The 22,829-nt window shown below is 51.0% G+C and overlaps 1 protein-coding gene across 2 annotated transcripts in view; it reads right to left on the reverse strand.

Moving 5' to 3' along the window:
* Positions 1-315: 315 nt before the first annotated feature.
* The window catches only part of CLCN6 (chloride voltage-gated channel 6), a 31,508-nt gene continuing 8,994 nt past the window's right edge, over positions 316-22,829 (reverse strand). Inside the window, exons 5-23 of one of the 2 annotated variants that reach the window (XM_011000847.3) lie at positions 21,583-21,649; positions 19,704-19,810; positions 18,953-19,079; positions 18,228-18,295; positions 17,014-17,072; positions 16,035-16,167; positions 15,105-15,218; positions 14,683-14,849; positions 14,013-14,139; positions 11,327-11,453; positions 10,904-11,057; positions 10,584-10,743; positions 10,394-10,500; positions 9,173-9,359; positions 8,163-8,320; positions 7,890-8,046; positions 6,195-6,302; positions 5,922-6,047; positions 316-3,313 (exon numbers count right to left, since the gene is read on the reverse strand). In XM_011000847.3, coding sequence (XP_010999149.3) covers positions 3,233-3,313; positions 5,922-6,047; positions 6,195-6,302; positions 7,890-8,046; positions 8,163-8,320; positions 9,173-9,359; positions 10,394-10,500; positions 10,584-10,743; positions 10,904-11,057; positions 11,327-11,453; positions 14,013-14,139; positions 14,683-14,849; positions 15,105-15,218; positions 16,035-16,167; positions 17,014-17,072; positions 18,228-18,295; positions 18,953-19,079; positions 19,704-19,810; positions 21,583-21,649 — 2,334 coding nt within the window. In that variant the 3' untranslated portion in view covers positions 316-3,232. Of the gene's footprint in view, positions 3,314-5,921; positions 6,048-6,194; positions 6,303-7,889; positions 8,047-8,162; positions 8,321-9,172; positions 9,360-10,393; positions 10,501-10,583; positions 10,744-10,903; positions 11,058-11,326; positions 11,454-14,012; positions 14,140-14,682; positions 14,850-15,104; positions 15,219-16,034; positions 16,168-17,013; positions 17,073-18,227; positions 18,296-18,952; positions 19,080-19,703; positions 19,811-21,582; positions 21,650-22,829 lie in introns of those variants that run through there. The other variant, XR_004140577.2, reaches the window with a different exon arrangement.

Raw genomic sequence — 22,829 nt, forward strand, 5'->3', positions numbered from 1 at the left:
CGAACAGATTCCCCACCAATGGCTGTGGGAAGGACAAGAGGTTTTACAGGAGGCAGGGATCTGCAAACAAGACCCAGCAGTGCTCATGTGAAGGGAGGACAGAAGAGGGATGCTAAGATCCAGGACTGAGTTGGTTCTTATTACTTCGGTGGTACGTGGACCCTGTGGAGGGAGAGTCCCACTGGGAGAGCTACAGGAGAGACCTGAGACTACAAAACTCCTCTCTAGCTTTGTAATTTTTACACTAGAGAAACAAAGTGAGTAAAAACCAAGCACGTACCACTCTAAAGAAGGATCACCGTGGAGACAAGAGGATGACAGAGACAGATGAAGACATTTTATTCTGACATGTTACGGTTACAACGAGAACTTCCAAGTTCCAAGAGTTCAAATAAAAATAGAATTTTACAAATTAAAAAAAATACAATGTATATACACAGTGGAATTCGCTAACATTACTGTATAAACAAACAGTGCAAACAGAAAAAAGGAAGCTGCTACTGCTGAAATGACCAGGGCCCACGAGGTGTGAGGCAACACTGCACGTCAATACTGCAGGGCCAGGAGGGCGCTCTGGCCTTTCCGGAGCCTCTCATCTCCCAGGGCCGTGCTGCCGAGGGCTCTTGTGTCAGAAATGTCATATGGTCAGCTGGGTCAAGTAAGCAAGTGTCCATTCCAGCCAAGAACCGTTAGTTAAACAAGGTCATGAGCAAATCACCCCCCAGAACACAATGCTCCCACAGTTGGGATGGGACTCCTGCCCCCCAACCCCAATCAACTCAGCTGGGAAAGCACAGAAAACTGCCTCTAGGCAACCCGGGACCCAGCCCTGGTAGATTTCTGTTTATCCAGGGACCAGGCCACTGGGAGGTGATGGGGCTGGAAACAGGTGAGATGTTGAGATGTGGGTTTCTAACTGACAGAAATCAAAGGAGTGAGGCTTACAGGTTTTTTTTTTGTTTTGTTTTGTTTTTTTTTTTTTGTTACAAGTGGAGCAGTGGCTGTCTTCAGGCTCATCTGGAAAGGGCAGATGCCGACAGGAAATAACACGCCTTTCCAGAGGGGCTGGGATGGGTTCTCCTTGGAGGCCGCCCAGGCAGTTCAGGGGGAGGGAGGCATCTGCACTCTGCTGTCTATCTCTGGGCTACACTGATGAGAACAAAGTATCTGGTGACTTAAACACGACATGATGTGCAGGAGGGATAAATTCCAACACTCACCCAGGGCGGCCCGAGGCCTGTTATCCCACCCTCTGGAGGCAGGACAACTTCCCACAGGACATCAGTTCTGCCAGTTTCAGCAAGGGGAACGGAGGGGCGGCAGGAGCAGGTCACTGGGATGGGCAGTCATGCCACAACCCTGACTTGGGCAACTGGTTTCCTTCTTAATAAAAGTATGAAAATTGGGATCAAATTTTGAATGCTGCCTTAAAGTGGCAGCTGGCTGAACACAGCCACGCGTAGGAGGGCTGCCTTTTTGGTCCTTGTGATTTCCGCAGCTTTTTATTGGGAGTTTCATCTATGCTTCAGAAGTCAAGTGCACCGAAGTGGAAAAATTTGTAAGTCAAAGCAATTTTGGTCAAAGAGATAAGACACGGGAAGAATGGGGGGCCAGTCAGTTGGAAATGATGCTGAAGAAGCCCCTCGAGCAGGTAGAGTTGTTCCCTAGAACATGTGCTGCCCAAGACCTGTGCCAGCAAAGCCGGGGCTGACACCCACCCCCAGGCTGAAAGGCGGTCTTGGCAACAGAAGTCAGCAGGAGGCTGAGGGGAGAGGGCAGGATTGCCGGGGCCAGACACTGATGCCCTCAGACAACTTCCATGATTAAAAAAAAAACAAAAAAAAACCCAAACCTAAATGCAAATGAATGCCATCTCCAGTCCCAAAGGACATCTTCCACAGGGCTGCTTGAAGGGCCTAAGATGCCGTTAAATGTGCAGAGAAGTGGAAAATGGGTGCAGATGCCCCACACCCAAAGGTTCACTTCAGCTGCCTGTTCAGGGAGGACCAATCAGCCCGGAGGGCAACTAAGTCACTGAAACAGAGAGGGCTGCTCCCTATTTTTGATGCTAAAACTTTGAAGTGCGTGCTGGCAGGAAGCACCTCCCCCTCCCCACCCCGAACCCTCCTGAAGTTTCCACTGCTGAGCCCCTCAGTAGGCCAAGGATGACACATCTGTGAAGGGCAGACACTCTCATCTTCAAATGACCATCTGTTGCACTGTCGCACTCTGGCTTTTTAAGCCACATCAGGTTAGTGGTCACTGGTTCAGGCTTCACTCCTTTCCATCTTCTAAATACCATACCATTCCCCACAGTCAAGTGAAGCAGTTTTATCTAGGGGTGCCCTGGTTTTAGGGGTGATGCCAAGATCCTTTGGGCCATGGCTGCTTCCCCAGGAAGATGTAGGTCAAACTTAAGAAAAGTACAGTAATTTGATGGAGACCAAAAGGACTAGGGTAAAACCACGGCACTAGGAGATGATGGGTGATGTGGAAAATGGAGAGAAAGCTGAAATGCTCAGGACTAGGGCGGATGTAAAGCTGACCCTATCTTCAGATTTATGGTTCAGAGATTATTAGTGGGACTGGAATGCTTTGTGCTTCTGGAGTGTGGTGGTTCTGGGGAGATTCACACCCCAGGGGTGAGACCAGAGCACCAGCTCACACCCAGAAGCAGAACCTCCGTTAAAAGGAACAAACTGGTGAAGATGTCAACTTGAGACCCAATGAAGGAGGGCCTCCCTTAAACATGCGTGATTTTTCCTCTGCGCCCAATTTCTCAATTTGGTAATTCACTTAATTCTGCAACTGGCATGACCCCAGTGTTTGCCTTGGCCAAGTCCCTCCCATAATGGTTTAAGGCAACAGCTGGGCTCCCTAGGGAAGGAGCAAAGGAGGGGCAGGAGAACTGCTCCGAGTCACCTTCCAGTGGGTGAGGCCTGACTCCCCGCTCCAGCCCTGGTGGGGAGGGGGCCCAGGGCCTGTGCCAACACTGGATGGTAGGGACGCAGGGAGAAGGAAACTGGGAGACGCTTCTGAGAAGTCAGACACGTCCATGACCTGGTGGTTCAATGCCGCCCCCAGACTCTGCCCAGCGAGGTGTGCGATGATTGTAGGCTTTCCAAGCGAGCAGGTGACCGGGACTCCTCCCTGCCCGGGAACAGTGGCGGTGGAGGCCGAGCGAGCCGCCTCCCCAGGCGGCTCCTGGAGAGGCCGGGCTGGCACATGGCCGTCAGAGGGTCTGGTAGTGCTGCCGCAGCCGGGCCTGCAGAAACTCGTACGTCAGGTTGTGTCGTGTGATGACCCCAACGATCTAGGACGGAGAAAAGAAAACCCAAGTCACCTGCAGAGTAAAACCCACGGGGACGAGAACACGAGTGACGGGGGTGAACAGACACTGCGCAGCCAGTACCGAGAAGGGGCGGAGACAGAACCAGGTCCTGGAAGGGCTGCAGCAGACGTGGTGACGTGGCCGGCGCACTCACGTCAAAGGCTGCCTAAACTCCAGGAGGGAAGATTAAGGAGACAACCGGGGATCTCAAGCTGGAGGCCAATGGGATGAATTCAGCCCCTAAAGCTTTTGGCTGGGGCAGCTAAAATCTGAACGTGGTTAAACAGGGCCCACGTGCTCCAGCATTCTCAGGGCCCGCCACACCCAGCCTGCCTCATGTGTGTGCAAGGTGCGTGGCCCAGGGAAGGCTTCTGAGAGGCTGTGAGCCCTGCCACAGCTTAGAAATCCCATCTTTCAGAACTACCCGAGGCACTGTCATGCTGGGATTTATCAGAACAAATATATATTTGGTCTTTGTCCTAGCTGCTGGCACAAAGCTCTTAAAACTCTTGGAATTTCCTAAGTGATCAGAGTAATAAGGGTGTTTTTTATTCCTTGTAACAAGCCCCTTCCAACCATACCTGAGTTTATGTTAATGATGTAACTTTGAGAAAGCCCCTAAGGATGGAGGCTGGTTGCCTGGGGAACCAAGCTTGTGACTAGAGGATTGGAGCGTTCATCCCCACCCTCTACCTGTGGGGGGAGGGCTGGAGGTTGAACTAGTCACCAATGGTGGCCAATGATGTAATCAATCACGACCATGTCGTGAAGTCTCTATTAACATTCCCCGAACTACAGGGTTTGGAGAGCCTCCAGGCTGGTGAACACGTAGGGCGCTAGAACGGTGGCCTGCCCGCTGGAGAGGACGCGGAAGCTTGGCACCCCTTCCCACGCCCGGCACCCCTTGCTCTGTGCACCTCTTCCATCTGGCATTTCTAAGCTACCAGGTTACAGTTTATTACAAAAGGGTGTTAGGAGAGCATTTTCCTGAGTCCTGTGAGCAGGGCGTCATGGGAACCTCCTATTTATAGCCAGTCAGAAGTACAGGTGACAATCTGGACTTTGGATCAACAATTGAAGTGCGGGGTGGGGGACGTGATGAACAGTCTCGTGGGACTGAGCCCTTAACCCGAGGGATCGGATGCTGCCTCCATGTAGAGTGTCAGAACTGAGTTGAGTTGCAGGACACCCAATCAGCATCCAGAGAATCAGAGAATTACTTTGTGTGGGGAGCACCCCCCCACCCAAAAAAAGCCATCCAGTGACTGCAGTACAGCAGAGGATGAGAGTCCGGAGAAACAGTTTTTCCTAAATGGTTGTTCAGAAAACAGACATGGCAGTGACTCACGTTTGTCAGTGGGGTGGGCGCCCCACACCATAACCTGTGTTAGAACTGTCAGCGCAGCAGTTTCAAGGACCACAATTTGACCCCCTGCAACTAAAACCGTGTGAGAACACGCTGTGCTGTCAGCGTTCTGCTGTGTGACACCCTCACCCTAGAGAGGCATCATTTCCCGGAGGGCAACCTGGCAACATGGACTGGAAGCCTTAAAAAGGTGACCGCTACAGTGAAGTTTAACTAAATATCCCACAACAGAGGACAACCGAGTAAGTAACTGGATAGTCATACGACAGAATGCTATCGAGCCATTAAGATATCCTAGTGAGGGGAGGGCAGAGCTCAGTGGTAGAGTGCATGCCAAGCACGCACAAGGTCCTGGGTTCAAGCCCCAGTACCTCCATCAAAAAATAAAATAAAATAAACACTTAAAAAAAAAAAAGATATCCTAAGTGAATGCTTTCTGATGTGGAAAGTCATTTCTTCTAGATTAAGTGAAAAATTAGGGTACTAAATAGTGTAAAAAGTGATAACATTTTCATTAAAACTTGATATATAAAATCTCTATTTCTAGACACCCAGAAAAAAGACAAATGATGAAAAGTTAACATGGCTACTTCTGTAGAGATAAGAGTTCGGCTTTTTTTTGCTTATCTGTATTTTCATATTTTTCTACAATCAAATACCAATATTTGTGTTATAAGAAAAAAATCGAATTCTAAGAAAAAAGTGAAAATCCCGTAGCAATAATTACTAGGTATTTTATCTTTTAAAACTCTCCGAGTATCTTGCCTGAAGTTCTCTCATTTAATGTTACAAATGCCCGTAAGAGGTGGGCAACTGACCTGTCCTCAAGGGGGCGCCATCAGGTCAAGGGTGAAGAGGAACGCTTTAGAATAGCGAGCCTGCCCTAAGCTTTCCTAGGCTGCAGAAAGGAGGCCAGTGTGACACTGGCGACATCTGTTGGCTACACAGAGAAGGCATATAAGAAACTCCCAGGAGGCAAAGAGGGAAAGGTTCTCCAAGCTACCCCCATCTCTGCAGTCTCCTGGCTCCCCCATCTTCCCTGCCCCTCACCCTCGGTGGAGGAGCTGCAGAGGCCTCCTTGTGGGATTCCGTTGCTTCCTCCTGGGTGAGAAGCCCTGTCTCCCAACAGCGCAGTGGGTAGAGGATCCTTGGCAGGAGGAGGGTGGGTGGACAGGTGTGGCTGCAGGCACCAGGTTCTCCCTCCCAGCTGGACCTCAGACTCACCTCTCCCACCGCGTTCACCACGGGCAAGTGCCGCAGGCCCATCGTTCTGAACAGGTTGAACACTTGAGAGACATGGGTGTTTGGGGACACAGTGAAGGGCGCAGGGTTCATGTACGGGGTGACATCCTGCAGAGGAGACAACACAGGTGACCTGTAGCCAGTTCCGCCCTGCCCAGGAGGAGACCCAAACTGCAGATGAGCAGCGGTCTGTGAGGGATGGGCCCTCGGCCTCCTTTCCTGGGCCTCATCCCTGGGGAAGCCCGCCCTTCTCACCACGATCATCCGCGGGTTCAGCAGTGTCAGGTCCAGGTCGTGGATGTCAGGGTACCGCGGGTAATCCTCCGCCATCTCAGCATAGGAAAGGCGCGGCTGGCTGGCACTCTGCAATCCCAACCGAGACACAGTCCTTGCACCCAGGACAGCGACTGGCAGGGTCACACTTAGATTCCCCTCCCTCACTATGTCTGAGAGCCGGTGGAGCAGAATAGGAGCCATAACAGGTGCTCTGGAGTCAGACTTTGTCATTTGAAGCCAGCTCTCAGTCATTCCTAGCTGTGCCACCCTGCACCAGTCTCCTCATCTCTCTGAACTTCCCTTTCAGTGAGAAAAGTGCTAACTAATAGTACCTGTGTGGGTTGACTTGTGCCCCTAAGAAGACAAGTCCAAGTCCTTTCTCCTGGTACCTGTGAATGTGGCCTTACTGGAAACAGGGTCTTTGTAGATGTAATCAAGTTAAGATGAGGCCCTATTGGATTAGGGCGAGCCCTGAACCCAATGACTGATGTCCTTATAAAAGAGGAGAGCACACACAGGGAGAGGGCCACGTGACAAGAAGGCATACACAGGAGCGATGTGTCTACAGCCAAGGAGTGCCAAGGACTGCTGGCACCCACCGCAAACCAGGGTGGCAAGGCTTCTCCCTGGAGCCTCCAGGGAAAGCACGGCCCTGCCGACACCTGGATTTTGTACCGTGGCCTTGAGAACCACGAAAGAATACATTTCTGTGGTCTGAAGCCACCCAGATGCGTGGCAACTGGCAATGGCAGCCTCAGGAAACTCACGCAGTAGCTTTGCTACTGTTCCTGCATCTGGAGTCTTCCGGATTTTCCCTCAGCTCTCACTGCCTCTGACCATCCCTGGACACCTGGGCCGCCACCACCAGCTCCCAGGCTGGGCACGTAACCACAAATGCCAGTCACTGCTCTGCCCCCATCTTTTCCAGCTTAACGCCTCCTTGCACACAGCCCTCCTGTCCCCCACCCGACTCCCAGTGCTTTCTCAGGCCAGCTCTGGCCGGCTTCCGCACGCAGGCAAGGCCCACCTCCCCACTCCCACTTCCTCATCCCCTCTGCTCCGCTCCAGACCTCTACTCCTTGCCAGCTGGGCTGGGCCTCCCCACAGGCCACACCCCAAGCCTGAGCCCCTCCCCAACCCTGACCCTTCCTGTCCTGCCCATGTTAGCTGCTCTTCGGCCGGCCAGTCAGATCACGAGTGACCGCAGGCTGGCCGCCCACGGGCAAGACCTGAACTAGGAGGGTCAGTTTGGAAACTAGGCCTCTGGGCGACTTTTCCGGCTCCTGTCACAGGTCACTATAGGAACCACTTAGAACACATCCCACCCACTCTGCTTATCGCTACAAAAATTGAACAAAAGAGAAAAAAGAAAGCTACAGGACAATTAACAAGGAAAATACTATTTCTTTAGATGACATAAGGTAACCAAGCTCACTCGTGCCACAGATGAAAGTGCAGAAACCCTGCTGCAAGCCTGCAGGCCAGAGGGACCCTTGACAACCGGTGAGGGGCCACGGGGAGAAGGGCTGGAGGGGAATTCACACCCTGCTCAGTGTCACCTGCAGAGACCCTGCCTGCAGCGGGGGACGAGGGGCTGACAGCAGACATGGGGACTGCGTTCCTACCACCCTTGTGCCCTCCAGAATCCCGGTGTGGACAAGAAAGGAGACTCACCGACTGGCTCTCGGAGTAACAGACTCCTCGGACGAGCAGGGTGACGAGCTGCGAGCGCAGGATGAGGCCGTGGAAGGTCAGGGGGCGGAAGCGCTCCTCCATGGTCCAGTCTTCACTTGGGGACTGGTCAGGGTATAGGTTGGGGTAGGGAGTGTATCTGTTACACAAAAACCAGACGCTGCCTAGGACACCCTCAGCAGGATCCCTTCCCGTCCCGTCTCCAGACCCCTCCCTCAGTTCCCAGGAACAGCCCCGAGCAAGGGGCTGCCTCACCTCCGGTCCAGCATCTGCTGCAGGAGGTCCTCCTTCTCCCCCGGCTCCTCCGAGGTCACGTGCTCATCGCACATGTTCCGCAGCTCACTTGACGGGTAGGACTTCATGGACTGGCTCCGTCTGCGCTGCTCACCAGCCCGGGTGAGGATGCTGGACTTCTGTGGGTGGGAGCGGGTGGCGATGATGGAGGCAGCTGCCAGGGAGCCGGGATGGCTGCGCACGGGCTCACCAGCACGCAGCAGCCATTTGGGTAAGGATCTGGGTGACAGTGAGGGTCAAAGCCACAGGCCCCCATGGGAACTACAAGACCCTTCACAGTGGCTCAGGGGCTTGTGATTCAAAGGAGTCTCTCAGAGCCCAAGGTTTTTGCCAGCCCAACATCCCGGCTCCTTTGATTTGGGGACAGCCTCTCAGATCTCCAGCGGGGAACACCCCCCTCCCACGTCATGTCTTGGTGGGCCTGTCCACTGATGTGCCCCCCAGTCTCCAAAGCCAAGGGTGGGCATGCCACCCAAGTGAGGCAGCAGGAGTCCTCCTCAGCGTGGACGCCCCCGGTTCTACAGGGGTCTACCAGCCACCTGCATGCCGAGCACAGCGCTTCTGGTTTCTCAGCTTTCCTGTCCATCCTGTGGCTTCCAGCTCACTTCTTTCCCTCTCTTAACTAGGTCGAAGTCCATTTCTGTTGTTGGCAACTCAGAACCCTCCCGGATACAACTTGCACTGAATACTGAAGACTGCTGATTAAAACAACAGTCTATCCACATGCTTACCAGAACAAGAATGAGCACATGTCCTGATGGCTTAATAAAGTCAGTACTCTCTGTCAAGTCTACACTCGCTGTTAAGTCTATACTCGCTGTCAAGTCCATACTCACTGCCGTATACAATGAAAAGAATGCTAATTTCCACAAGAGCCAACCAGGGCCACCCCGTCTGAGGGGTGTGGCAAGCCCAGGATAGAGGAACCACTTGTTCATCGCCCACCTTTCCTCCGCGGCTGTTTTCTTTACCTTGAATTTGATGTTGTTACTGATCAGCTGGTTGCCCTTCATGAACTCCTTCTCATTGCCCCGGTTCTCCGTGACCACTGGGAAGGCATGGTGGACTGTGGTGCGCAGGATGCTGACCAGAGACTGGATGCGGGTGTGCGGGTAGACGTAGGTCAGGTTAGGCTCCATGATGTCGCTGGCTCGCAGTCTGGGGGAGGGAGGGAAGCCATCCAGCCTCACGACAGAGCCCATGGCATCCCGGAGCAAGCTGTGATGGGGCTGCTCGGGTCTCCTGCACTGCCTGGACCACCTGGGGCCCCTCTTCTGAACCATCTTTAGTGGTTCCTTGAGCACACATGCTCCTTTTTACTTCTATACACTTTGCACATGCTGTTCCCCATGCCTCGAATGCCCTTCCCCGCTTTGTCAGATGGCTAGGCCAAAACCCTTGGCTCAATACAAGCGTCCCCTCACAACGAACCCCTTCCGCTTGTCCGGGGGTTTGGCTGGCCCTCCTCAGCACTCCACGGCACGTGCCGTGTATCACCTCTGAGTTGCTAATTATACTGGAATTAAATAAAAATTGTTTGGTTGCCCCTTTCACCAGGGATGGCGACTGTCACCCACAGGTCCAATCTGGTCATGCTCACTCATTTTCATGTTGTCTATGCTGCTTCTGCACTAAAATAACAGGGCTGAACACTTGTGACAGAGACCACATGGCCTGCAAAGCTGAAAATATTTACTCTCTGGCCCTTTCTAGAAGTTGGCTGACCCCTGCATTAGACTGTAAGGCCTTGCATGATACCCGGACGTGGGAGGCCCAAACTATTTGTGGCTGATGGATAAGTTGGTGATTACGCCTAGAATAATCACTGCTGATAGTACGACATTTCATTAAGCCCACACGAGGCAGCTAGTTCTCACTCACAGGGTTTAGCTCCTGACTTCAAACCTTCAATCATAACACTTCCTGTTTAGCCAGAATGCCCTGCCAGCTGGACAAAGCACCACATGGCCCTGCCCGCCCCAGCTCCCGGCCCCACACGGCTGCTCCACCATCTCAAACATGCTTGGGAACAGACGTGCTCGCAGTTGGAAGGACTTTCCTGTTGTTAGTCAGTTTTGCCTTCTTCCAGCTCAAGATTCTGAATGGCCATTTGCTACCTAACACAAACATTCCTCAGGCTCTAGCGTTCGTAAGTTCTGGAATGAAGCGATGAACAGACATCACGGCCTTACTTGTCCATTTCCACCTCTGTCTCCCATTCTAGAAGCGGCACGCCTCGCAGGCCCACGTGGATGTCATAAATGCCCTTAGTGAAAAAGTCTCCTGTCCACTTGGCCACCTGAAACACAAAGACATGAAAAGAGGCTGCTGTCGGGGGAACGTGGCTTTGAACCTGAAAGAGGCCTAGAGGGGCATGCTCACCATCAGGGTGATCATAATGGGAAGGCCGTATGTGATCTCGTTGGTTGACTCAATCAGGATGACCGTGAGACTGATGGTCATACGGACGACCCCACCCAAGAAAGCCGCGGCACCGATCAGGGCAAAGGTCCCCGAATAGATATGGCCCAATCCAATGTAGCTGGTGAACAAAGAAACCAAGAACGTGGCTTAGAATCATACTGGGGAGGGGGGTATGGTTCACACACGTACACATATGGTCACAAGTGCATGCTCTCTCTCTCTCTCTCTCCCCCTCCCTCTCTCTCTCTCACACACACACACAAACACATACAGAATACCTTTTGAGGACATTGGCAACTAAACGTCCAAAAGCAGCTCCACACAGCAGAGAAGGCACAAAAAGACCACTTGGAACAGAAATGCCGTAAGTCCAACATGCAAGCACGAAATAGAGGATGAAGAACAAGGCCAAAGTGATGGGGCTAAAAGTACCTGCAAAGCAAGAACCGACCTGAGTCCCACTGAGCCCGCCCAGGCCCACCAGACTGCCTCTGCTCCCACCAGGTCCCTCTGCACCCCGACTGGTTCACCTCTGCCTCTGGAGGCAGACACCCTCATCTTTTCTGGGATGACGCTACAAAATGAAAAGTCCTGGTCTTGCTCAGAGTTAAGTGCAAACTGCGTCTGAAGGTCAACAGAAGGCGCAGAGGAATAATCACTTGTTCCTTGCCGAAAAAGCCCCCAACCCCTCAGAGACTCACCATCCTGGTGGAAAAGCTGAAGGATGGCAGACTCCTGGGGGTTGAAGAAGAGTGTGGCCATGTCGTTGTAGGTATCATTGGGACAGAAAAAGGTCTTGATACTTGAATTCACATCTTCTGATGTGACCTAAGAAGCAGGAAGCAGAAAGTCAGTACAAGGGCCCCTGAACAGGGCACTTGAAACTCCGAGGCGGATGTCTCCAGACAGGCTGACACAGTCTGGCTTGTGAGCTTTACCCATAAATTATATAGGCAGCAAAAACAGAGTCACACCCAAGCAGCTGACTGTGATACTGGATTCCTTGACTTTTGAGAATGAAAGAATCAGGATGAGGGGTCCTGTTCATTCACATTCATAACAAAAATGTAACTACAATTTTGATTCACCATGCAGCTGGCTCGCCGTCCTCTCCCAGTGGGAATTTTGTAAGTGGCACTGCTGGAAGCCTGGCTCCAGAGTGCCACGGACTGTGGAGGACAAGGCAGCTGATGGACAAGTGGCCGGGAGTGGACAAGGATCTGTGGAGGAGAGTTCAGGACACTGCCTGACCTAGTGCCCCAACTTTGGTTCTAAATTGAAAAAGCCTCCGCCTCGAGTTTGCTATGGAAGAAAACCCACGCACGAGAGGCCTGATGCAGATGCCAAGCTCCTGGCCGCCTCCCTGACATGGCTGAACAAAACTCAAGCTGCAAAAGGAGCAGATTATTTCTGCACATTCCAGCCATCTCATTCTCTTCATCATTTTGTGTGGGAAGGGAAGATTGCGGCACTGCTGGACTCATTAGAGGGCAGGGGTATTTGTTTTCTGGTTGAAGGTGTACAATGGTACGGGGGTGGAACTCACACCTAGCACTGGGCCTACGATTAGAGTGTTAATACAAAGCTAACCAAGGGGACCGGCTTTCCCTGGATTCGATTCTATCAAAGACACTGTAAAGATGCCCTTATGTGGCACTGTAACAACACCAGGTGACGGGTTTGCATAACCCTACCAGGCGGACCTGGCTGGACAACCCAGCCAGAGGAAGGCTGCCGTAGGAAACAAGAGAGTGCCCCCTATTGGCAGAACCAGGCAGGGAGGAACTGGCAAAGGAGCCTGTTCAGAACAGTGAGGGTGAACAGACTGAGACAAGGGCTTAATAATCAACACAGGCAGTGTTTCCCGAACTATGCCTGGAGGAACCCCAGTCCTGAAGATGCTCTGGAAAGAGCCCTGCGGCCAAATGCATACAGAAGTGCCACAGCACTTGCTGGAAATCAGTGTATCTGGGAAATGCAGAGAAGAACCTCCACAGTCAGACGGCTTTGACTCTCACGCATTTCATTCATTCTGTGAAGCTTCCGTTTCCTCATCTATAAAATGAGACTCATACCCACCTCCTGCTATATATTACTAGCTGAGTGATTTCGGTCAAGACCTTAGTCTTCTCATCTGTAAAACGGGGATAACACGAGCCACCACCACAGTAGTAAGGATTAAATGCAGGCATGTATGTGCAGTGCTTAGTGGAATGCCTGGCACACATTAAACGTTCCCAACACTTACTAGAATTTTAAAGGCCCCAGGAAGTCCTGTATTAAACCTACTTAGCTCTGGTTAACCCAACTGACCATAGAATACTTCTCCATTTGTTTGTTCTTGAACCATATATGTCAGTGTTCCTTAGAACACATTTTGGAAATTATTGATCTGATAATGAGGTAGCCTGGGGGAAGAGCTAGTAACAGAGTTCAACAAATTTTTTTGGTAAAGAGCCAGACAGTAAACATTTCAGGCTTTGCAGGCCACATACAGGCTCTGTTGCATACTCCTTCTCTGTATTTTTTTCCCCCAACCCTTTAAAAGTGTAAAAACCATTCTTAGTTTGGGGGCTATACAAAAACAAGCAGTTGCCAAGGGCTGGTTCTGGCCCAGGGACCACAGTTTGCGGACCTCGGATCTAATAATTCCAGCTGTTTGCTGACTGTTCCTGGGGACACGGAAGAGACAGTCACTCAAAGCAAAAGCCCAAAGGGGCTCAGAGGGACTTGAGTGGCAGAACCTCCAGCCTCCAACCTACAGGCCAGTTCTCTGACCCACAGGGGGGATCAAGAAACACAGGGCAGAGTAAGCTACAATGCCTACCTCACTGACCCTGATCTTTCAGGGCAAGGTTCTAGAAAATACCACATACTCCTAAGGAAGGAAAAGGGGAAATGAGAAAGGACATATGCCTGTAAGTGACCTAAACTCAGTAGAAACCAGAAGATGCCAGGAAGGGCCAGGACCACCCTGTGCCCTGAGGCAGGCACTCCTTTCTCCCATCTTAAGGGTGCCTCTCTCACAATCCTGAGTGTGGCTGGTGGGCGCCTTTCAGGGGAGGAGAGGCAGAAGAGTAAACTGGGGCGCAGAGAAGCAGCAGACAGTCAGCTTCCTGAGCGTGTGTTTCAAATTAGTTTTGCTCAACAGAGAGAGGGAGAGAGAGGAGCCCCCTTTGTGACGGCCAGGACTGTTTACAACAGTGAGAAAGAGGAAATTCCGTGCACAGCCCCTCTTAGGTAGAAGGCGATTTCTCTGCATGAATTCCTCTCTCAGCAATCTGATACAGGTGTGGAACAATGGACCAACACATCTATTAGTTCTAAACAGAGGCAGATCAGATGTTCCTGGATGCTTCTTTGCGGGTGTAGGGTAAAGGCAGCTACCTGCAGCTGGGAGGAGTCGTTACCAACTTGACTCGCAGAAGGCATCTGTCGGCATTCTCCTAACACCATGGAGGCCACAAACACCACCACGGTGGTCACCAGAGACACCAGGAGGCTCTCCAAGACTCTAGGAGGCAAGCACAGCTGTTATTACGGGTAAAAAGTCACCTGGTCTTGGGAACTAAAAAAACTGCCTACCCCCGAGCCCCCTTCCCCCAGAGTATTCACAGCAGCCCCGAGTCAGTCAGCGCATGTGCAGAATTTATCACGACTCGCTGCGTTTCAGCAATTTGTAAGTAAAAAGGGGGCAACCAGCAACGTGGGCGGCTGTGTCCGCATCAACTCTCTCCGAGGAACGAAAGGGCCTTCCATTTTAAGTCCGGGGGTAGTCACATGAGAGCGCACCCCTTGGCAGGGCGGACACCGCCTTTGCCGTGTGTTCTGAGGGCGAGTTGAGAGAGGCTGGGAGCCAGTCAGCAGCTCTGCTGTAAACGGAGCTCATCCCCAGCCTTCTTGGCCTGTCTGACAAGCAGAGCAGACGGACACTCTCCGTCTTAGACATGAAATTGAAGCTGGCGTGGGAATCGGGGTCTGTTCCTCGGGAGAGATGGCCGGGTCCACACAGGGCTCGGGGAGCCGCGGCAGGCGGGGGAGGCGACTGCACGGGTACCTGACGAGCTTAGGTTTCGGGTGCACGTTTCTCATACGGTACTTTGCAAGCCTCTTGTTCAGACAGTTGAATGTGGCTCCCAGGAGGCCCCCAATGACCCCCATCACGACGAAGAAACCCAAATCCAGAGCTGTCCAGAGATGACATTTTTTATCAGAGTCAGAGCACTGAGAGAAGGGGCAAGGGAGGGAGAGAGAAAAACCACAGTGCCCATGAGAACAGGAAGGGACAAGAGCAGAGAAGACAGGGACAAGAGCCCAGGCGGTGCCAGAATCCTGCCCACACCGAGCGCAGGTGGCACGCAGGAGACTCAGGGTAGAGAGGTACCTACCCTTCTGATTACTTCTCTCTGGTACTTCACTTAAGAGCAATTTGCATGGGTCAAGAAAGAAATTCTAGGGGCGAAGACAAAACAAACATACCTTAAACTCGCCGAAGTTCAGCAATCCAGGGAGCTGGAAGGAACCCCAACTTCCAAACTGAATCCCAGAACGAAAGAAGTTGAGCGTGAAGGTGGCAGACATGGAACAAAAGAGCTAGGGGACAGGTGACAAAAACAAGAACATTCAATAGTGACAAGTCCTTCTTCCTCCCAGACACATCCCCATAAGCCTACTGCTCCACAGAGACCTGCAAGTTCTGGGTCTGGACACAGGGCTCTGGTAAGCACGGTGGTAAATACACCTCAGGTGTGAAAAGTTGGAAATCAGGTTATAAGACATTTTCATTCCGACAGCCTATCATGAAGGACTGTCTATTCAGAGCCTATTATGCACCAGACCCTGTGCCAAAAAGGGGACAGTAAACAGCAGAGGAAGAACAGGTTCCCCTGAGGGAGGAGCCGGAGGTTGGCATCCAGCCCCGCCGCTGCCTCAGGACCACAGCAGGTCTCCCGTTTCAGGTCGGTTCGTCAGGAGAGGCTGACGGCAGTTTGATTGGGGATGGGAAGGGCATTAACATAGAAAGCACAGAAAAGTCCAGAGCTTGGAGGTTATGGGTGTCTAGAGCAAAGGAATTTCCAACAACGTCAACTCTCCTGGTCTCATCAAATCACAGGGAACTAGGAGTGCGGATTAAATCGAGCCTTTCATCACTGCGACGTCCCGCCTCCACTTCGGTGACTCCCCTTGTTTCACAATCCTCTTTAACGTTAACAAACAACTACACCAGCCTTACTCTGGTTCGCGTTTGCAACGTCCACCTTTTCTGCTTTTACTTTCAGACATTTATAACTGTACCTAAAGTATGTCTCTCGTAAACCACCAAAAAGGGGGAAAAGTAACTGGCAGACGTATGGAGTGCCTGGTTTACATTTTGGGCTGTGCTCAAGTTCAGGGGAAGGTCCTCCTCACCACTTTCCACGTGAGCCCTTGATTCCAGAAGGACGAGCCTTCCTCCAGACTGAACAAGGTGCCCCCAATGGGAGCCCCAAAAGCCGCAGCCACTCCGGCGGCCGCCCCTGCTGATACAAAGTCCCGTTTGTCTCTGAGGAGGGGAGAGAGAGAGAATTTATGTAAGAAAGAGCCCTCGCCTGCAAAAGGCAGTTTTTTACTTCCTTATGCGTCAACATTTTAGTATCTTGTGACCCATGAAGAGTCAGGGCTTATAAACGGCAGGCCCCTGGGGAGGCGGACTCAGTAGCAAACACTGTTCACCTATGAGCCAAACGCTCTCCCCAGTCAGAGCTCTGCCAGGTGGACCGGCTCCCTGGGTGCCTCCCTCTCAGGAGGCAGACGGAAGATTTCTGGCATCACTGCCGAGCCACGTGCTCACCAGGTCTCCCTTGCAGAGTGTAGCACCAGTGAGAATGTCCAAGCGGGGCTGCGTGCAGAGGAGCAGGTGACAACGACCACAGGAACACCGTGGCGAGAAGGTGGACCACAACCCGGACCCTTGGGCCCCTGATCGCAAGGGCCTTGCCACGTGCGCGTCAGTAACACTCGCAAACCCCACAGGGCAAAGAGCGCCCGGAAGAGACCTTCCAACCCTGAGAAGCAGCTGACTGAGTAAATAAAACCCTTCTTGATAATATGCCTGTGGACTTTCTTGGCCACGGTTTTGATCTTGGACCATGCTCTTCACTGTCTGAGCTGCTTCTGGGCCTTGTGTCATGACAAAATAGAGGCCATGATGCCAGCTTGGCCCTCGTGCTCCTTTCTCTCAGAAGAATAGCTCACAGCCCACGTCCTTCCTGACAGCCGGGTTCTGCACGCAGCCTGCCCAGCAGGGAAGACTGTGAGCCTGAGACTGAGAGCAAGCATAGGGTCTGAGTGGCAGTAAATGAACAGCTTGGTTTTTTTCAAAAAATCCCAATTCCTACCCTTTCCGTACCTGTCACTCCGGAAATAGGGGAAGTTAAACTGGATCTTCCGTAAGGAGATGCTCTGAAACTAGGACAAGAGAAAACAGTCAGAGAGGGTCCGAAGGCTGCAGAAATCCAAGGTGCCAGGGGAGTCCCCGTGGCCTGAGGGCACCTGGGCAGGGATGTCGGGAGAAGGAAAAGTCCAGAACAGCAGCCTGGGAAAACAGAAGTTACTTTGGGGAGGAACTTCTTTTCCTGCCCCTAGATTTCTAGGATCTTCAGAATCTGCATTTTGTACACAGCAAGTCGGAAAGGAGAAAGCAAAGGGCTAAGCGGAGGGTCGGGAGGAACTGAAACCTGCTGCAGTAGATGGTGTGAGATCTGCTTGGGGAAGCTGACAGGAAGGGCCAAGGAGGCCAACTTCCAGCCCACCCTAGCTTGGCCTCCTCCCACCTCTCAGCTCACTTCCTGGAGGCCAGTGCTGGACGTGGAGGAGATGAGGCAGGAGCCAGAGGGAGAGAAAGGGGGGGCTCTGGACCAAAGAGTCTTCCCTCCTTTGCTCTGACAACTCACAGTGACTCCCTCCCCTTAGGACACGACAGAGAAATGTCTGTAACTAACTGCTCACAAGGAGAGGCGACTTCTCAGTGTGGAGCAGCCCGTGAGAACGGGAGCTCTGGAGTCGTGAGCGAGCTCCTTGACCTCTCTGAGCCTCAGTTCCTCATCTGAGAATGACGGTGATGAGGACAACTGAATCCTTGAGGTGGCTTTAGAGGACAAAGCAGCTGGCACAGGGAGAGTGTGGCCCAGACCGCGCCCAACGAGCGGCAGCTGTTACTCCCCTGCCACCTCCGACGGCATCAGCGAGACCTGCGTTTGACACCGTCTCAGCCAACGCTTCCAGCCCCTGGGGGTCTGGCGGCCCTGAGACGCCCCTCAAGTCACCTCATCGCCCCCCACGATGGTGGTGGGAGCACAGGCGGCTTTCATTTGAACAGACTTTCTCGATGTCCCATTTCTGCTCCTAGGACTCAGCAGGGCTGGTTAAAACCTGGATACAGCTACCTGCTTTCGTGGGAGACAGACTGTACAGTGTTCACATCAACCCACACTGACATCAGAATCCAGAGGCCATGTTAGAGTGCTCCCAGCAGATTCTCCCCAAGTTCAACTGGTCATGCCCCAAGTGCAGGAGGCCCACTTGGAGGGACCCTCCCATCCTCCCCAGCTCATCAACCCGTACCTGCGGGAGGCCAGCCCCCACCACCGCTCCACTGTGGATCATGGGGCCTTCCTTCCCCACAAAGAGTCCTGGGAACAGGTGGAAAAGGGGGAGACCATCAGTCAGCACAGAACGGTCTCTGGGTCAGGAGACCTTTATTACACAGAACTTTCTCTTGACAACTATAAAACAGAGATAATCACATGGCTTTATAAGAGAAAGAGTAAGTCAAATGCCCATCAAATAGGAGAAAATAATCTTGAAACTCTAAATCAGGGATCAGCAGATGGCAGCCTGTGGGCCAAGACAGGCTCGCTGCCTGCTTTTGTACAGCCCGAGAGTTCAGAATGGCTTTTACGTTCTCATGTGCGTGCCTTTTGGGCGGTTATGTAAGTGTAAGGACCTACGCAACAGCTCCTATTCCACCTCTCGACCCACAAAGCCTAAACTATTTACTTGCTGGCATTTTACACAAAAAGCTTGCTGACTTTGCTAAAAGCCAACTCCACGAGCCAACTAGACGGTCGTTCTGCTTCAAAACTAAATGGTGTGCTTGTCAGGTACCTCTGAACGGTGACTTATTAACAGAGTCTGCATTTGAAAAATAACCCATCCACAGAAAGTGCAGAGCTCTGTTTGCGGGCAGGCCCTTCGAATCCGAATCTGCTTAATGTGTGTACCTACCGCTTCTCCTCATCTTTGCCCCTTGAATGTTGAAGGATAAAAGTCAGCAAGACCCTCCTTACCTCCAGCCACACTGAACAGCACGCCAAAGACTTTGCAGAGCAGGGTCCGGAGACGGACGATTCCGGGGACCTTCACACCGTTCAGATAGCATTTGATCTCGGGTATCCCAGAACCCGCTGCCACTGGCTGACGGGAGAGCAGGCACCCCCATAAACTCAGGCTCCACAGGGTCTGTGGCCTACCCTGGACAGCCTCGCCAAAGAGGGCGAACTGCCCTTCACTGGCAGCATCGGCACCTCCTGGGGGGGGCCGGTTAAACACGAGGCGGCCCCCTCCTCCCTCCCGCCGTGGGTTTCCGACTCAGTTGGTCCTGCGCACTTCTAACGGGTTCCTGGTGACTCAGCACCCCCTGGGGGCCCTTCCAACCATCAGTGCGGGCACTTCACCTCGGGAGGGTCCCGCCTCACTCCGGGCTGGGTATCGGTCATTTTTAAAGTTATTTTAGAGTCTTTTAAAGTTTAAAGTATTTAAATCTTCGGTAATTTAACATTATTTAAAGTCATCTTTACAGCTCCCCAGGCGCTGCCAAGGTTGAGAACCACCCTCCTAATCTAGATTTTTCCTCTTTCATCTCACCAGAGGCAGAAACCTTTACTTTCAGAAACCTCTCTAAGTGAACAAGAGGCCACTTTTCCTCCAGGAATCTATATTCTAAGTCTAGTTCAGTTTCCTGACCCTCCAGAAATGGAGCTGGAAAAAAACAAGCGCAGGAATCCAAAACCTTGTAAGCAAAAAGGCACACCACCTCACCTCAATGAGGACAAGAAGGCTCGCAAAGAAGATGAAGGTCAAGTTGAAACCCAAGAGTTCAAGGAGGGACAGGGCGAGGCAGCCTTTCTGGCTGCATTCCTCCACCGCTACAGACACTGGGTTAAGGAACACGGGCTTGCCAATCAGGGGCGGTCCTGCCATTACCAAAAATGAGGCAGCTTCTCCTCTTCTAAAACCCGGTGGTTGCTTACTTACTGCACATCTTCCTGTTCTCCGTATATAAACTTGAAAAAAAAAAAAAAGCCTGCTGTCCCCTACATTAGGAACCATTTTTAAATTATGAAATACTTCCCACATTACAAGCTGTACAAATACCTGTACTCCCACGGCCCGTGCAAATCTCAAATGTTACACTGTATTGGCTCCAGGTATTTTTTAAAAATGAAAACGTTAGATACCATTAAAAACAACAACAACGAAACCCCTTGCGTTTCCCTCCCTCTACCCCCGGAAGAAACCACTAACCTGAAACTACTGTGCGACTTTAGCTGTGTTTCCAACATGCATCCACATCGTTCTCCGTGTTTCTAACACTAAAACAACGGCATCGCACTTGATGCACTGCAATGCACGTTCTACAACTTCCTTCCTTCTCTCCCTCAACGTTTTTTTGAGAATTGGCTCTGTTGATACAACAGCTCTGGTTCATTTACTTTAACTTCTGCATAAAATTATATTATATGAACATCAATTTTCCCATTCTCCTATTTGGTGCAATTCCAGCTTTTTGCAATCACAGAGCTGCAATGAACATCTCTGTACATGTCTAAGGCACGTCTACAACAGAAATTCAGGGGTCAGGGAGGTGCACCTTCCTGTGTCCTTACCTTGCATTTCCCTGCGGGTGGTAAGGTGAGCACTATCCACAGGTTTATTTATTGGCTGGCTTTCCCCTTCTGAGAACTGCCTGTTCGCATCCTTTGCTCATTTTTCTTTTGGGCTGTTTGGGCTTTTTTCTTATTGAGTTGCAGTTATGCCTTTATTCTGAATACTAATTATTCATCTCTTAAGTGCACAGGGGATAACCTCTCCTGGGCTGAGGACTTGTTTTTCAGCTTGTTTATGGTGTTTTATTGTTGTGGGTTGGGGTTCTTTGTTTGTAGAAATAGAACATTTACTTTGACGTGGTCAAGTTTATTGATCGTTTCGTTTTGTGCCTTCTGGAGCGCTAAGAAATTATTCCCTCTTCTTGACATCATATAGCCTCTTTAAGTTTTGCCTAGTTACATCTTCAGCCCACCTGGAATTAATTTATAGTACAAAGTACCAATATCCCATCATCTTTTCTTAACTGAGTTGCATCACTAACTGTCATTTACCACATTTCTATATATGCACGGGCCAATCTTGCTTCTGTATTATTTTCCGTTGGTCTAATTGGGGATCCCAGGACCAATGACACTATTTCAGTTACTGTATCTTAAATTGTATTGACATCATTGAAGGACACAAGAGAAAGACTTTAATAGAGAGAGAGAATATATGAAGTCCCCTGTCTGTTGTTCAAAACTATTTCAGCTACTTTGGGGCTCTTTATTATTCCATACAAATTTAGGGAGAGAATTTTTGAGTTTCACGAACAATTTCATTGGAATTTTCATTGGAACCACATTGCATTTATAGGTTAGGGAGAACAGGCATCCATGGTTTGTGTTTTACGAACCACGAATGTGAGCATCTCTCTCTCTATTCAAGACTTTCTCTGGTGTCCTTCAATGATAATGGAAAAACCTTAAACCCAAATGGCTAATAAATAGCTCTTCAAAGATCACATCTACTGCTAAACTCATTCCCAGACAGGAAAGCCGAGTCAGCAACCGCTGACGTCCGGGAACACCAAGAACCGTGAAAAGGATACACGCCTGCACCACTCCGAACTTGAGCTGGGTGAAGAGGCGAGCAAAGAAGTCCACGAAGAGACCCACCTGCGAAGGGCAAGTGAGCCATCACCCAGGTCTCCCCACTGCTACAGGCACCCCCCCTTGAAGCCCCACCTCCCCCCGCTGCCTACACTGGCTGGTCACATGCACCCCTGGCTACAGGAGATCCCCACCCAACCCTGGCCCCACGGCCCCTCCAAGGAACAGAAGAAGGGGGTACAGCCAAGTTGATAGGAGAGTAAAACAGAAAGAGAAAAAGGGTTGCCAAAAAAAGATCTGAGACCAAGGAAGGCCACCCATGATTAGAGAGCAACAGCACGGAGACGTGGGAGCACCTGCACTGCTCTTGCCAAAGACAGTTTCAAAAGAAAAATTCTAAACATGTTTTCAGCGATGCTCGGCTGGATAAACGTAGCATAGCTCACGACAGTAGGATATTACTGTGAAAGACAACATTCACTTGGGTGCAGTATACGACTTTCACATATTTCTTGTTACTGTTTTACACTTCGTAAGCCATGATTTTGACTTACAACCATCCTAGAGCCAATGGTTACCCTGGTAAATAAGAGAAAACCACTCCAGTTTTACTGTTCCGCTCTCAGAAGTCCATGCTCAGGACTGAATGGAGAACTGGAAAAACTTCTGATTTTGTGGATTCAGGATCAAAGGCTTTTGTGCCTTTAACTCTGGCCTTCCCTCAAGCCAATGCCTGGAGGCTTTCAAATAATGAAACAATAAATGGTGACAGATCAAAGGCTAAGAGAACCAGTAGCAAGAGGCTCTCGTTGCTCCATGATAAAGGCAGGTCTGCCTTCCTGGAAGGTGAGGGCGCTCTGTGAAACTGCTAGTACTGACAGATGCCAGTTCAAAGGACTTTGATATCAAAGTAGCACAAGATTAACAACTAGCTGAGTAATGACTATGCTCATTAGAGGGAAATTTGCAACCAGAAACATATATAGCACAACAGACACTCTGAAATGTCAACAGAACAATTAAATCAACCCAAGTTGCCCCCACAATGGTATCCATCATGATGTTACCAAAGAGACCTCCCAAATGCCATTAATCTTAAGTAAGATGTAAGATGTTCCTTGACCTCTGAATTTGTTACAGAAAAAAATTTGACAAGTGCCATGAAAGTACAAATTGTAGACAGCCCTTGTGGCTATGTTATATTTAAATGTGTGTTTCTGTTTAATGGGTATATCTGGTAAAATAT

This window comes from Camelus dromedarius, chromosome 14, assembly GCF_036321535.1.
Source record: "Camelus dromedarius isolate mCamDro1 chromosome 14, mCamDro1.pat, whole genome shotgun sequence".
NCBI lineage: Eukaryota > Metazoa > Chordata > Mammalia > Artiodactyla > Camelidae > Camelus > Camelus dromedarius.